The sequence below is a fragment of the Manis javanica genome, chromosome 17 (genome assembly GCF_040802235.1).
Source record: "Manis javanica isolate MJ-LG chromosome 17, MJ_LKY, whole genome shotgun sequence".
Taxonomy (NCBI): Eukaryota; Metazoa; Chordata; class Mammalia; order Pholidota; family Manidae; genus Manis; species Manis javanica.
Window position 1 is genome coordinate 7,285,538 of NC_133172.1, and position 14,782 is coordinate 7,300,319.

A 14,782-nucleotide genomic window follows, 5' to 3' on the forward strand; every position below is an offset into this window, starting at 1 on the left:
GATTCACCATAGAGAGTCCCGAGTCGCGATAGAGCGTCGTGTCGCGCCCCTAGACGTCACATAAGCGCCATTCGCTGAAGGCTTTCCCCGCCCACCTCAGCTATGTTCTTTCTTTCCGGACCTGCTTGATCAGGAGTCGCCATCATGGTGAGCGCGCTTAGAGGCGTTTGCGGCGCCACCATCCGCCTCCATCCGCCGCGGTCTTGGGCTGGGGGCGTGCCAGAGGAGTCGGGGGTACCCAAATGAGGCCACTCGCGCAGTGGGGGGATTATCTGGGGCCCCGAAGACCAGGGATGTGTCATTCCTATCAGCCTCCGACCGCTCCCGTACCTTTCTGTTCGAGCTCTCCATAAGTAGATGACCGAATTGAGATACAAGGAAGTGAAGTGATAGGAAGAGTCACAGTGCCAGGAAGTGGAGTCGGGATTTGGACCCAGGCGCCTGTCCCACAGCCACTCTTAACAGAGTGTTTGCTGCCTTTACCAGATCTGTCTGTAACGTTGGGTTCTCCGAGTGTCGACCGTTCAGGCCCCGGGTTTTGGACGAGCCAGGCCTCTGTTTGAATCTTAGCTCCCTGCACGCCCTGTGAACTTCCTTTCCCGGACTGTGCCCCACTGTCTTCATCTGTTCATTGGGAACACAAAAACTGTCACAGATTTGAATTTGGGAAGAAGTAACAGGAAGCGTTCATTACCGTTTCTTGCAGACACTTAATTGTTGGATAAAATTGGAGTTGTTAGTAAGCAGTCTAACATAATATAGCCTGAGAAAATCCCTGGAAATCGGGTGAGGTGTAGTGGAAATCGTGGGCTTCTCTCACTTTTCCTAACGCTAAAGTGGGAAACGACCTCCTATTCGTTGCATTCAAGGAGGACTGTGCATCAAAGTATATTCTAGTTTTGGTTCTGTACAGAGTTAATAATAAAGGTTTATTGCCATTTTGAATACTCAGTGTTTGCCTTTGTTTAAATGTTTTTGGTCACCCTCCATGTGTGGGAGCTAGTATTGGGAACTTAATGTTGAAAAGTACTTATAAGGAATTTAAAATTTTTAATCAAGTTCATGTGGCTATCGTGTTAAAGCTTTTTAGGGCGCTGTGTGCCATGTGCTGAATGCTTTGCTTGTATAATTAGCCCCTTTTTACAGAGAGGTTATTTGAGGCCCGTAAGTAACTTCCCCAGAGGTCTCCCAGGGGTGGACCTGGGATCTGGGATTTGTTGTCTCTTCAGAGAGTGGGGCCCTACCTCTCTCAGGTAAGTAATAATTGAGAATGTTTATGGTGTGAGCCATCTGCCAGATCAGAGTTGGGTCAGTCGCCTCCCCTGTATCCCATAGGGAGTTGACATCCGCCACAACAAGGACCGAAAGGTTCGGCGCAAGGAGCCCAAGAGCCAGGACATCTACCTAAGGCTGTTGGTCAAGGTAAGGCTGGGGCCTGAGACCCTAAGCCAGGGCCACCCCAGGGCTGTAGCTTCCCAAGCCTGCATTCTAGCACCGGTCCTGGCCTTCTCCCAGGGGTTCAGGCTCAGGCCTCTGGTTGCCCCAGAGCTTCTGAGGGAGCCGTTTTCATCTTTTGGGCTGCATACAGCTAGGGGGTCGGGAAGGGATTTTCTGGGTCCCTGCCAGGAGGGAGTGGGGCCAGTCATCTTCTTGGAGCTCAGTGGGATCGGGAAAAGCCATGAAGACCCTCCTAACCCAGTCATTTCTTTGTTCATTGGAAAGTTGGGAGGGAGGGGGAGTGTGTTGCCTGGGGTTCTCATGCTTCCTTTTCTGGTCCCTTCTAGTTGTACAGGTTTCTGGCCAGACGAACCAACTCCACCTTCAACCAAGTTGTGCTGAAGAGGTTGTTCATGAGTCGCACCAACAGGCCACCTCTGTCCCTTTCCCGGATGGTGAGGGGCTGATGGGGGAAGCGTAGCCCACCTGGGAGCAACTGGATCGTGTCTGGAGCTGGGCTCCGGGAGGGAGGGCAGGTTTGGAGCCTGGCCATTAGCTGGTTCACCGCACTCAGTGGTGGGTGCACAGCCTGGACCCTCTGATTGTAGCTGAATAGTAGGGGGTATTTGACTGGTTTGGCCTCCCAGCTTCAATTTCTCATTGTGATGGGGGCCTTGTGAGCTCTCCCTGGGGCTTCCAGACACAATGCAGGAGTCTTGGCATCAGAAGCCCTCTGTGGGAGAGATTTGTTAGTGTGCCTGAATTTTCTTTGGTTTTCCTCGGCAAGACCTGAGATTAGGCCTATACTACTTTGAGGGTGTGGCATGGATAGGTTCAACCCAGTCAGGGCACAACTATCTTGGTCTTTGGGATGCCTGCAAGCACTGGGATTAGATGTTAATCCAGAAAGGACTTCTTAGTGTGCATCTCTACTTCCCCTCAAAGATCCGGAAGATGAAGCTTCCTGGCCGGGAAGGCAAAACAGCTGTGGTTGTAGGGACCATAACTGATGATGTGCGCATCCAGGAGGTGCCCAAGCTGAAGGTGAGGCGGGCAGGGGCTCGGTGTGGAGTCCTACAGATCCGGCTCACCCTTGCTTTGCTGTGGTGCCATCAGGCTTGTGCATCCTTAGTCCCACCTTTGTGGGTGAGGCTGGCATCACACCTATCCAGGTGGCTTTAAGGGTTGGAGGGGCGTTGTCGTTGGCATTATTAATGGTGGGTGTTCCTGAGCGGGCCGCTTGTGGGGCCTTGTTGACAGTGCTAGCTCTTGAGGCAGCTTTAGATCTAAATTTTTCTGCCACTTTGTAACTTCTGGACAAAGTCATAGATCTCTAATAAGCCTCAGTTTCCTTACAAGTAATAACTTGAGATTATTGTGGCCTTAATGAAGTTTCTAGAAATAAAGTGCTAAGGACAGCTATAGTCAACTTGGGAAGCCACCTGTGATAATTGGTTCTCAGGCTGAGCGAGCAGCTAGGACCTCTGCTGGGCCAGGTAGTAAGTCCTAGCAGCCCCTGGGTGGTCATGTAGGGGGGCTATAAAGGCAGTTGTCCTCTGTTCCCCAGGTGTGCGCACTACGTGTGAGCAGCCGTGCTCGGAGCCGCATCCTCAAGGCAGGAGGCAAGATCCTCACCTTCGACCAGCTGGCCTTGGACTCCCCCAAGGGCTGTGGCACCGTCCTGCTCTCTGGTGAGTAATGTTCACTGCATCTCCCATTGCAGGAAGGTGGTGTGGACTCTGGTATGAGCTGTGTTGAGTAGTGGCGGCAGCCTTTACTTTGCCGGGTCTGGGAGATCAGGAGTTCCCCAGCCCCCTAATCAGCCTCAGCCCTGGAGCGAGGTTCCTTGCACGATGTCTGGGTGCTGGGTCCCTGCCTGATGTACCCGCATTTCTTCCCTTCCCAGGTCCTCGAAAGGGCCGAGAGGTGTACAGGCACTTCGGCAAGGCCCCAGGAACCCCTCACAGCCACACCAAGTGAGTATGTCCAGCTGTGACTCCCCTTCCCCGACCCCGCTCTGTGAGGGGTTGGTTTCTCATGTTGGTAGGTTGTTTCTCAACAACTGGCTGCTCCTTTTTCATGCTGAGGTTGTCAGACCTCCGTCGTCTTGTTCACTTCTCCCAAGACCTGCCTTAAAGCTGTCTTCTGGGTGCTGAGCTCCCAGGGCAGCCAGCGTTAAAATGCAGGCTCATCAGGGCTTGGCCTCAGGCCTGAGTCCACATCCCTCTGGGAGCCTGCATGTTGCCCCACCCCTTCCGGGCCGGGTGTTGGCGCTTCAGCAGCCACTCCTAGCATCTTGGCTTCCTGTGCTACCAGGCTTTTCTGGCAGACAATTTGGTGTCACCCCCAGACTTTAGTTGTCCCCGTGCTGCTCAGGGAGCGTCGCTCTTCCCTGCACTTGCTCAGCATGCAAGCAGGCTGGTAACGTGGCCTGCCCACTTTCCCTCCTTTCTTTCAGACCCTATGTGCGCTCCAAGGGCCGGAAGTTCGAGCGCGCCAGAGGCCGTCGGGCCAGCCGAGGCTACAAAAACTAACCCCAGATCCTTTCTTGCTATTAAAAGATTTTTGGATGCTGACTGCCCTCTGTGTGTTATTGGGGGGCGCATGTGAGAGAGAATGCGTTTGGTTTGGGTAGCTGGATGCTCTGCTTGCTTCCATGGAGACCAGCCACTGGGATAGCCCCTCCCCCTGCCGGGGCGGGGTTCGGGTCTACTGGCCGGCGCCCCCTGGTGGCCATGCCGCGCGTGCACCAGGGCCCCTGAAGCTCACTTTGACTTTGGACCCTCAGCCCCCTCTGCGATGAAGTCCCGCCTCCCCAGTTGCAGGTGTCCCGTGTCTCCGCACCTGCTTCCTCGTATTAGCCACACCCGCCCCTTTTAAAAGAGCTTTCCCGGATCACCCTTGTCCTGGGAGTGGAGGGTGGGGCCGCGGTGGGGACTGGGTGCGTGGGAACAAGTGAGGCCCATACCCTTCCCCGATGCCTGGGTCTGGAGGGCTGCCCTCCCCTGGCCCAGCAAACCGGCGTGTGTGCTCCCGGGGCTCGGACTTTCCCATGCCCCAGGGACCTGCGACGGCCCTCCCGCTGTGTTTATACAAGGGGCTGGGCTGGCCGGATCCCAAGCTGAAGTCTGATGAGGTGAGAGACGGAAGAACCGCAGAAATAAAATCAGGAGGTCTCCAGCCCCCTCTCTCACCGTCCTCTGGAAAGGCAAGAAGAGGGCAAGGGGATGGAGGCTTGAACCCCTGGGGGTGCCGGATGGGGCAGAAGAGGGAGAGGGAGGCGTGGCTTTATTCTGCTTCCTTCTCTTTGCAGGGCTCGCTGTGGTCTGGAGGAAGGGAGCCATCTGGGTGCTGGGATTGGAAGCAGGGGCTACCGGTTTGCAGGGATCAGGGGTCCACAGTCCAGAGGTTGGGTCAAGAGGACGCTTGGAAGGGAGACGAGACAGGATATAGAGTGGTTCTTACCCAGGAATAAGTGAGTGGTCAGCAAGCCGGAGACAGTGGGATTCAGGCAGAAACACAGCCTGGAGTCAGCTTGGCCAGGGATCAGCATAGATCGGGGAGCACGTCCAGACAACTCCGTGGCCCAGGTGGGGCAGCCTGTTCAAGGAAAGATGGCTACTTGGACCCTCAACCTAACTGGATTGTCAGGATCATAGGCCGGTTCCATAGGAAGGAAACCCACCACAGAGTGTAACCAGAGTGGGTGTGAGGCCCAGGAACAGGGTCCCCAGTCCACAGGAGGCCGACTTAGATCCCTGGCTGGGCACGGGTGATGCCGAGACAGAGCTACAGCGCATTCTGAAGCTGAGAAGGCAGGTCCAAAGGAGAGGCACCCAACCTGATCAGCCAGGGAGGGCTGGTGAGCCACTGGTTGGCTGTTGGGGGGAGAAAGATTCCTCCAGACACAGCTGGGTGTATAACTGGGTGGTCGGACATCGAGATTGTCAGTTGGGAGAAATAGATGTCGAAGAGGCGACTGGAGAGGGTCAGTTAGACATGCTCCTGGCCAGAGGGAGACTGGCAGCCTGTGTTCTCTAGTTAGGGTGGTTTGGAGACAGACAGCCTGTTGCCTGGAGCTGGTTGGGCAGTCAGCCAGACCTTTGACGGGTACAGGTGGGTGGTCAGCCTGACCAAGCCTGAGCTGAAGGGTCAGCCGGGGCGTTGTGTAGGCAGTGGGCTAGAGGTTGTTGTGCAGTGGAGCAGAGATGGGAAACTGATGGGTTACACAGCTGGAGACAGTGTCAGGTGGTCAACGTGACCAACAGGCAGGGCAAGTGGTAGGGTTGGCCAGGCACTCACAGACAGCTGGTGGGAAGGTCAGACAGCCAGCCAGTCCCGGTGCTGGCTGGAGGCAGGTGGGCAATTGGGCTGAACTGCCCACACTTCAGGCGGGCCGTTATTCGGGCAGTCTGATTTTCAGGACAGTGAGCTAGGGGTAAGCACAGGGAGCTGTTTAGACTTTGACAGGTCTGCCCTGAAAGTCCTGAATGGCAACCTAGAGAGAACAGGAGACCCCCAGAGGATCAGTCCCCCAGAGACAGCCAAACACTCTGACACCATGCTTCACCCATGTCGGACCACCTGAGCAGCCTGATGGCGGCCTCTCAGCTGGCGGCGCTGGAAGAAGCGGAGTGGGGGTCTGGGGTGCTGCCCCTGACTGAGACCAGCCCCTGCTTCCTGTATTCCGAGAGCCAGCGTCTGGCGCTTGAGGCTCTGCTGAGCAAAGGTGCAGAGGCATTCAAGGCCTGCGTGCAGCGCGAGGGGCTGCGGCCTTTCCTGAGTGGAGATGAGCTCCGGGGCCTGGTAGCGGCTGCTGAGGACTGGACAGCAGCCAGTCAGGAGCCCTGCAGGGCGGCAGAGGGAGCCACCGCCACCGGTGCGGACTCGGGCAGCCTGACCTACTGGCCTGGACGGTCGGAGGGCGAGGCGCCCATGCTACGGCTGGGCTGGCCCCAGGACTCGGCCTGGAAGGGTATCACCCGGGCACAGCTGTACACCCAGCCGCCTGACGAGGGCCACCCACCCCTCAAGGAGCTGGTGCGCCAGGAAATCCAGGCTGCCCAAAAGGTGGGGACCTCGGGGGCCTGGCGTCCATTTCCCAGACCTGGACATCCTCAGACAGCTCCCAGACCTGCGGGAGCACATCCCCTGGGCTCCAGGGATTCTCACCCGTGCCCTCCTAGGACTTTTTAGTCCACACCCCGGAACCCAGGCGTCCACATGCCCCAGACCTCATCCTCACTTCTTTAGATATGGGGGTTCCCTTCTTTCCCCGGGACCTGAGTGTTCTTAGGCATCCGTGCTCCTTGGTCCTAATTCTGACTTGACCCCCACCCCCAAGTCTCAGTCTGCTCCACCCCACTCACCCCCAGGGCAGATGTCTCCACCTCCTGCCAGGAAGGGCCTACAGGTCTCTCAGCAGCCTCTTGGCCAGCCTGTTCTTTAACAGTTTTTGTGTCTGCTGCTCCCACACTAGGTGCTTGGGTTTGTGTGTAATCCTCGGGAGGGCCCTGTGAGGTTGAGACTTACTGTGCCCAATGAGGAGATGGGGAAACTGAGGCATGGGATGTTAAGTCTCTTGCCTGTAAGTGGCCGAGCGGGGATTTAAACCAAGGCTGTCTGGCTGGTAAGTCAGGGTTCATCATCACCACCTTTTCCTCGCTGCAAGATCCAGACCCTCAGCACCTTCCAGTCCAAAGGGCTCACCTTGGTGGCCTAGCAGGTCAACCCTCCCACCCCTGGCCTCCATGCTCCTTGGTGAGAGGAAGGCCCAGGTGTGCAGTTGCATCTATAAAGACATCCAGCCCACTGATCCACCCTGTAGTGTCACAGCTCAGGGGACACCATTCACCATCGCAGGCATGCGGCTATGATGACAGCTTTCCAGCATTTAGAGGCCGGGGGCTCCAGGAAGGAATGCCTTTATCTCATTCATATGGGCACTGTTTGAGCAGCAGCATGTCTGGGGGCTTCCCCCTCAGCCCCCCTGAACATCCCACTGAGGCCAGCGCTTAAACTCCCAGCTCCCAGAGCACCTCACCCCCAGGGCCCCACCCTCTGAGTCCCAGGCTCCATCCACAGTCCCTCTCCCCACCCGACAGCTGGTAGCTGTGGTCATGGACATCTTCACTGACCCGGACCTGCTTTTGGACCTGGTGAACGCTGCCACACGCCGCTGCGTGCCCGTCTACCTGCTTCTGGACCGCCAGAAGCTGCCTGCCTTTTTGACGCTGGCCCAGCAGCTGGGGATGAACCCCTGGGCCACTGAGGTAGGGGCCTGGTCTGAGGGACCTCTGGATCCCCGTTTCCTTGGCACTGGGGGCAGTGGGGGGCAGACCCTTCCACGGAGTCCTGGCTCATCAAGGCTGATGCTAGCTAAGAGGGTCTCATAACCTATGAGGCGCCCCCCGAGCCCTTGGCAGAGTGGAGGTATGTGAGGTGGGCCTGAGCAAGGATGTGGCCCCTCCACCACAGAACCTGGACATCCGTGTCGTGCGGGGCTGCAGCTTCCAGAGCCGCTGGCGACGGCAGGTGAGCGGCAACGTGCGAGAGAAGTTTGTGCTCCTGGACGGCCATAGGGTCATCTCGGGATCCTACAGGTGCGGCCGCCCCCTCACCCATCGCCCGGGATCCTGCCCAACCCCCTCTCAGTGTGCTCAGGGGGGAGCTGGCATTCTCTTCCCCAGCCTCTCTTTCCTCGTCTGTGAAATGGGTCTCCACACCCTGTCCAGGGAGGAGGTATGGCCACGCAGAGCGGCGTCGGGTCAGAGCCCGGGCCCGGCTGCCAGCCTATTTAGTGGCCTCAGCGTGAGTCTGCATGTCTCTGAGCTGGTGTTCCCGCCTCTGGGAAACGGGACCTACAGTTTGTGTGGGAGTTTCAAAACCAGGAGGACCTGGGTTGGAGTCCTAGCTCTGGGGTGAGTTGCTCTGCCTCTCTGAGCACCTGTGAAGAAGACAAGCACTCGGCCCCCACACTGGCTCCTGTCCCTCCTCTCGTCTTTGGAGTCTGCCCGACCCTGGCTTCAGAGGCACTTAGAGGACTTTTTAAGATCCAGATTTCTGGGCCCTACCTTCCATGCAGCTGGCCTGGCATGGGGCCTGAGAACCGGTATTTCTAGCAAGTTCCTGGTTCCTACCCATGCGGTTGGTCTGGGGCTCACACTTTGAGAACTGCCACCATAGAGACTGGGATGTTTTAAAGAGGATCTACCTTCCCAGCTTCACTTGGGGACACAGTGAAATAACAGTGCCTGGCATGGAACATAGGAAGTGCTCTGTAAACATCAGCTGTCATTTCTTCTTCTTCTTCTTCTTCTTCTTCTTCTTATTATTATTTTTACCATATTTTGTCGACTCTAAGGTGCCACCAATGAAAAGAGACATCCTGATCGAAGTGAAACAAGTATGTGTCTTAGAACCGATGAAATACAGTAGTGCAGTCAAACCCGCTGAGCACAGGTCCCCACCCCGAAACCAGGTCCGAGGTGCTTCGCCGAGGGCGGGCTCCTGGCGGACAGCTCCAGGACGCAGGGAGCCAGCGCCACGAGACGAGACGTTGTCCAGGGCCTCTGGCCGTTTAATGGGGGAGGGGTGGAGGCCGGGGGTGGGGGGGAGCAGCAGAGCTGGGAGACAGTCACAGCAAATATGGGAGGAGCAGCACACCCAACCTCAGGCATGTGGCCAGCGCCAGCGACCAGCTGCCTGTGGGGCTGGGGACCCCGTTGCACAGGTGGCCGTGGCAGCAGGTGGCAGTGAGGATGTAGGTGACTCCCTTGTAGGTGACAGGCTCCTCACGGCTGCAGGAAGTGGACTGCATACAGCCTTTGGTGGTGACGGGGCCGAGGCCCGGGGCCACCCCCCGTCCCGTGTAGCAGTTCTCATCGTCGCCACAGTGCATGCGGATGCCAGGGCAGTACTTGGAGTCGGTCAGCTCACAGAAGATGCAGTCCTTGGAGCCTGGCACCCGCAGCGGCAGAGCCATCAACAGAAGCAGCAGCGAGCCGAGGACCATGGTGGCCTGGCGGTGGTGATGGTGCCCGAGCCAGACTGTGGGCTTCCTGGGCCTCCTGGAACCGATGAGTGGCTCTCCGCACGCCCTTGGCTCTGGTCTCGCAGGGTCAGCACTTGAGTGGCCTTGAGCTCCCTCGTGACCACAGCGCTTGAGTCCTGGAGTCTCAGAAGCTTCCCCAGGACAAAGACAAGCCAGCAGCTGATGCCCGAGGGGAGTCTTTGTGGAACAGAATGGGGTGACCTCACAGACCTCTCAGGGTTCCTCACTGGCTGCTCCGGGCGTGAGGTCATAGGTGGGGGAGGGGTGTCACAATCTGAGGACCTGGTGGGCTCACTGACCTGCCAGGGCATGAGGACACTGCCACCCCGCCAAGGTAAGGACACTCAGATCACCACTTGCCACCCTGGCCACTAACTGGGTGCTGGGTGCCATGTCTGCTGAGGTGCAAGTACACAGTCCCTGGTGAGCCCATTTCTCAGGCGGGCAAACTGAAGCTACGGAAAAGAAAGTGATGGATCTGAGGGCCCCCAAGGCAGGATTAGAGCCCAGGTTCATTTAACTCAATGGGGACATTTACTGAGCACCTGCTGTGTGCCAAGACCTGTGCTAAATGCTTTCAGTAACAACACTGATAACAGGCATATTAGGTACCACTCACCTCAGCTCGCTGGCCTGTAGTGCTAGGCAGGGGCTGGGCACCTGTCAGGGAGCTCAGCCCGTCTTCTCTCATGCTAACCCTCCTGCATTCTAGCTCCATATTACTGGCGAGCAAAGCGAGGTACTTAGGCACACCCAGAGCCTGCCACCCAGCAAGTGATAAAGAAGTGACAGTCATTATAGAAAGCATTGGAGTCTTAAAAAAGTCCTGTGGGTGTCAGAGAACAACCCTGTCTCTTTCCAGAAAGGGAAACTGAGGCATGGAGGCATCCCTGGGTGGGACAGGGCAGAGCCCAGGTTTAAAGTCAAGTCTGATTGCAGATGGTCCTTTAAGTATCTGAACGCTTATCTTCACCGCAACCCTCTGGGGTAGGAACTTTGGTTGTTCGCATTCTACAGAGGGGGATGTTGAGGCTGGGGAGGTTGCAGGATTTGCCTGAGGTCACGCAGCCTGCCCTGGGACCAGGCTGCAGACTGGTGGTGGGGGCCAGGCCTCTGGGACTGTGCAGAGATCCCAACCCCTCAACTCCATGCCCCCAGCTTCACGTGGAGTGACTCACGCCTGCACCGAGGCCTGGTGACCCTGCTGACCGGTGAGATCGCCGATGCCTTCGGCCGCGAGTTCCGGACACTGTACGCAGCTTCCTGGCCGCTCCCGCCTGCACCCAACCCTGGCCCCTTGGTCAGCGCCCTGGGGGTGCTGAAGCTGACCCACAGCCCTCACCGCGTGGCCTGCCGTCGCTCTGTGGCCCCCATGTCACCACCACCACCCAATGGCCCTCTGGCCCAACGCCTGGTGGCCTGCCAAGTCTTCCAGGGGGACAGGCAGGAGACCCCCGCAGCCCCGGGGCTGCCACTCAGTGACATCCTGAGGAGTGTACAGTGCGCCCAGACCCCCAGCGGCCCACCAGCCAGGCCCAGCCGCTCCCTGTGGGACCTGAGCCGCCTGTCCCAGCTGTCAGACTCCAGTGACCGTGACAACGAGGTGAGAGCTGGTGGCTGGCCTTAGAATGAGAATAGCTGGAAGAGGCTGGAGGCAGCTGAGGGCCTACTATGTACAAAGCCACTCATTGGGATTTGTAATCACATCGTCCATCTATACCCCTGCTGTGCCCTGGGCAGGGGAGTACTGGGGGGCAGAGACCCAGAGAGCCACCGTGGATGCGAACCCTGGCAGGGTACCCCACCTGTGAGAGCTGGGGCAGAGGGGGAGTTAGGGATTTGCTGTCTCAATGTTCTCATCTAGGAAATGGGCTGAGCAGTTGTCCCCATTCCCAGTTTGGTTGGAAGGAGGAGTCAGTGAGGACAGAACGAAATAGAATCATCATCATCATTACAGTAAACTCCCAAAGTGGAATTTATTTTCATTTGTTTCATGACATCCACACCCCAGGTCTTACCTATTTTTACAGACAGGGAAGCTGAGGCTCAGAATGGTCAGGTGACTCGCCCAAGGTCAAAACAACAATCTTTTGTGGGCCCCGTGCCATGTGCCAGGCCCCAGGCCAAGTGCTTTCCCAGAGGTGGTTAAAGTTAACCTTTGCCACAATCATATGAGGTGGATGTTATTACATCTCCCCACCCACCCATTCCCAGGTGGGGAAACTGAGGCACCAGGGACAGGTTGGAACTCAGCCCTGGTTGCCTCCAGGCTATGCTTTTAAATGCCCTGCTCTTTGGCTTCTAGGACTTGAGGGGGCATTGAGAGGGGATTAGCGGAGCTCAGAGGGGTCTCTGTTACTCCCACCAGCTGCTTAGACACTGGGACTCCAACAGAGCCTGCCCCAGTTCTCTGGGGGGCCCCCAGAAGGGCCTCCGTGTCCTCAGCTGTATGGTGGGCTGTTGAGATGGTGAGAGGAGAGCCATGTGGGAGGAACAGGTGGACTCTGGCTATAGCTCCTCTGTGAGCTGCTCCTCCACCCAGTCTCAGTTTCCCCATCTGCTAAGTGGGAGCTAGAGGCCTGTCCTGAGGGTAAGGGAGACATGTCCCAGGAACATCCTCTTTAGTCCCTCTCAGGAGGACAGGAGATGGGCAGGGCAGGGCCAAGGTCCTCGTCTCCACCTGCTCCTGAGCCACCCTCACCCGGCGTCACCTCCCTTGGCAAATATTTGCTTCCCAGAGGCACCTGCCAGCTGCTTCCTGCTCTCCACAGCTGCTTTGCCCCCTCTGTGGGCCAGGGGTCCCAGGCCTGCTGCTCACTTGCCTCTGGAGCTCAGGGGCCTTCTCACCTCCCCTTGGGGCTTCACACCCCACTCCTGCCCTTCCTTCTCCTACCCCCATCTCCATCTGCCTTTCCTCTCTTCTCCCTCCTCTGGCTCTGGGACCCCGGAAACCTCCTCTCACCTCCCTCTCTTTCCCTCCACAGCTCAAGAAGTCCTGGGGCAACAAAGACACCCCAGCCAGGGCCCTGATGAGGCAGCGGGGCACTGGAGGGCTGCCCCGCGGTGAGGCGGACTCCCGACCCCTGGCCTGGTGCCAGCCCTGGGGCGGCCCCCTGCCCCTCACCCCTGCCCCCCGCCTCCACTATCTGTCCCCCACCCGGAGGAGGTTTGGTGAAGATGCGACATCTAAACTCTCAGAACCTAGAGGCACCCAGCAGCCAGACGGGGCTGCCCAGGCAGAACCCAGAGGGCAACCCTGACAGGAACCAAAGCCGACTGGGCTGGCCCAGCCAGGAGAGTTGGACAATCACAGCTCAAAGCCCCCTGCCCTGCTGTGCCTTGGACACGGCTTCTGGCCTCAGTGTCTGGCAAGTAGAAGAAGGGATTATTTTTCATTTGTTCTAGAACTTGGACAAGCTCAGGGCCCACTCTAGACCTCAGTGTTATAGTCTAGAAAGTGGACACACAGTCTTGACTAGCTGGGAGCCTGGAACAGTGCACATCCGGTTCCGGCCGGGTCAGAACTTCTCCGAGGGCAGGCCTGGCCAAATGGACCTGGCGCTGGAATTGCGTGGGTTGCAGATGGGGATTGCTTGGGACAAAAGGATAAGCTTTCTGCACCCACTGTGCTCAGGAGCTGTGGGTAAACCGAGCTTGGCCAAGGAGAGGAGAGAACCAATCTGCGGGGTGGAGCTGAATAACGAGGGACTGGAAGTCGGTGGGGATACACCTCCTGGGTAATGGAGAGGGACTGGGCAGGCACTGGGATTGTTTCGTGGGTGCTAAGGGGTGAGTTGGTGGGTCTCCCTTTTACCTTCGCTCAGAATAAAGCTGCTTCATTTCAGAAACTTGCATTTCCACAGCCTAGCGCCGCGTCCGGGCGTCCAGCGCCCTCCTACCAAGCACCCAGAGTCGGGGCTGCAGCCCCCTCGCCCCGGGGAGGCATTGCCCAGCGGGGCCTCCCTGTAGCACCTTTGCCTCCGGGCAGGGCTTCTGAGTCACCGACCCCACTGTGCCGGCTGGGGAAGAGGACCGCGTCTCCCGAGGCCCGGGGCGCCGCGCGCGGTCTCCACCCCAGCCTCCGAGGCCCGCAGCGGCGTCCGCCCGCCCTCGCACGCCCCCTGCCGCCCGCCCGCGGCACGCCACCTCCCTAGCGCATCGGGAAGTCGGGGCAGGAGTGACGTGTTTATTGCCAGGGTCACGGGTTGGGGGGCTCGGAGGCCTGGCCTGGGCTGGGGCTGGGGTCGGAGTCGGGGCTGGAGTCCTCGGGGGCCACGTCCCAGGGGAAGGTCGGCAGCCCCCGCATCTGCTCCCGGTAGACACGGTCGAAGGCTTCGCTCTGCGCCACCGTGAAGTGGTTCTTCCAGTCACCGCACACCCCTGGAGGGGAGGGAGGGATGGCCGAGGTGAGGGGCATCGGGAGCATCGGAGCATCGTCCCGCGTCCCCAACGCCCGCCCACTTGCCCACCCGCGGGCCTTTGTCCGTGGTGGTCCCTTTGCCAGGAGCGTGTCCCTGCCCCATCCCCATTCTGCCCCTTTACCAACTTGAAGGCTGGCTCTCACATGGCGCCCGTCCCCTGGCCAGAGCCCTGGGCACTGTTCTTGCTCTTGCCCTGCCCTGCTCTGCTCAGTCCCTGCCCTGCTCATCTCTCCAGTAGACCTTCCTCCGCTTTACTCATCATCCTTTAAATCTCTCTGTGGGGAACATCCATCTGCCTCCCCATCTGGCACCTCTGCGCACCCTCACAGCCCCCGTATCACCTCTACGACTTGTCCCTGACCTCCCTGGCTGGAATAAATGCTTCCCCTGCGCGCCCGTCGGGCCAGGCATGGTGCTGCCAGTCTGCCACGATTTGCTTGGATTCACTCATTTCCCCTCACAGTGACCCAGCAGGCACAGAGCAGGAACCCTGCCAGTTCCTTGTGCCCTGGGCAAGCGCGGGAATCCCTCCGACCCCTGAGGTTTTATCTCATCACAGGGTGATAACCTGGGGTGCCACCCCTTACCTGGTATCCTAGGGTTGACGTCATTTGGATCACAGTATTTTGAATTCTAGCAAGTGCACATTCTATGTATCATATGATGGGCTGTGATACATAGTGAGGTCTGGGGGGCTCCTTGTGGTGGGTGAATAGTGACCCCCCCTACCATGTCCATGCCCCAATCCTTGGACCCTATGAATATGTCACTTTACATGGCAAAAGGGACTTTGTAGATGTGATTAAGTTAAGGATCTTGAGATGGGGAGCTGATCCTGGATGATCCAGGTGGACCCAATTTAATTGGAAGG

At 58.1% G+C, this 14,782-nt stretch overlaps 4 protein-coding genes across 5 annotated transcripts in view; 2 read left to right on the plus strand and 2 right to left on the minus strand.

Annotated features, from left to right (window-relative positions):
• Positions 1-8: 8 nt before the first annotated feature.
• RPL18 (ribosomal protein L18) lies at positions 9-4,013 on the plus strand. Its single transcript, XM_017653841.3, has 7 exons — positions 9-147; positions 1,336-1,422; positions 1,785-1,892; positions 2,383-2,481; positions 3,005-3,128; positions 3,344-3,413; positions 3,896-4,013. Exons 1-7 carry the CDS (start codon positions 145-147, stop codon positions 3,969-3,971), a joined length of 567 nt encoding a protein of 188 aa, XP_017509330.2. The 5' UTR covers positions 9-144; the 3' UTR covers positions 3,972-4,013.
• A 334-nt stretch (positions 4,014-4,347) lies between these two features.
• Positions 4,348-13,338, plus strand: FAM83E (family with sequence similarity 83 member E). 2 transcript variants are annotated; one of them, XM_073226002.1, is made up of 6 exons: positions 4,348-4,645; positions 4,751-6,507; positions 7,542-7,709; positions 7,915-8,039; positions 10,649-11,093; positions 12,475-13,338. In XM_073226002.1, exons 2-6 carry the CDS (start codon positions 6,010-6,012, stop codon positions 12,748-12,750), a joined length of 1,512 nt encoding a protein of 503 aa, XP_073082103.1. In that variant the 5' UTR covers positions 4,348-4,645; positions 4,751-6,009; the 3' UTR covers positions 12,751-13,338. The 2 variants fall into 2 exon arrangements, with proteins under 2 accessions (XP_073082103.1, XP_036861814.1); XM_037005919.2 differs by having other exon boundaries at positions 4,348-4,573.
• Positions 8,849-9,451, minus strand: SPACA4 (sperm acrosome associated 4). The gene has a single exon (XM_037005921.1). It carries the CDS (start codon positions 9,449-9,451, stop codon positions 9,074-9,076), a length of 378 nt encoding a protein of 125 aa, XP_036861816.1. The 3' UTR covers positions 8,849-9,073.
• Positions 13,339-13,662: 324 nt separating the features above from the next.
• SULT2B1 (sulfotransferase family 2B member 1) overlaps positions 13,663-14,782 on the minus strand; it is a 28,281-nt gene continuing 27,161 nt past the window's right edge. Inside the window, exon 7 of the mRNA XM_037005920.2 lies at positions 13,663-13,870. Coding sequence (XP_036861815.1) covers positions 13,689-13,870 — 182 coding nt within the window. The 3' untranslated portion in view covers positions 13,663-13,688. The remainder of the gene's footprint in view (positions 13,871-14,782) is intronic.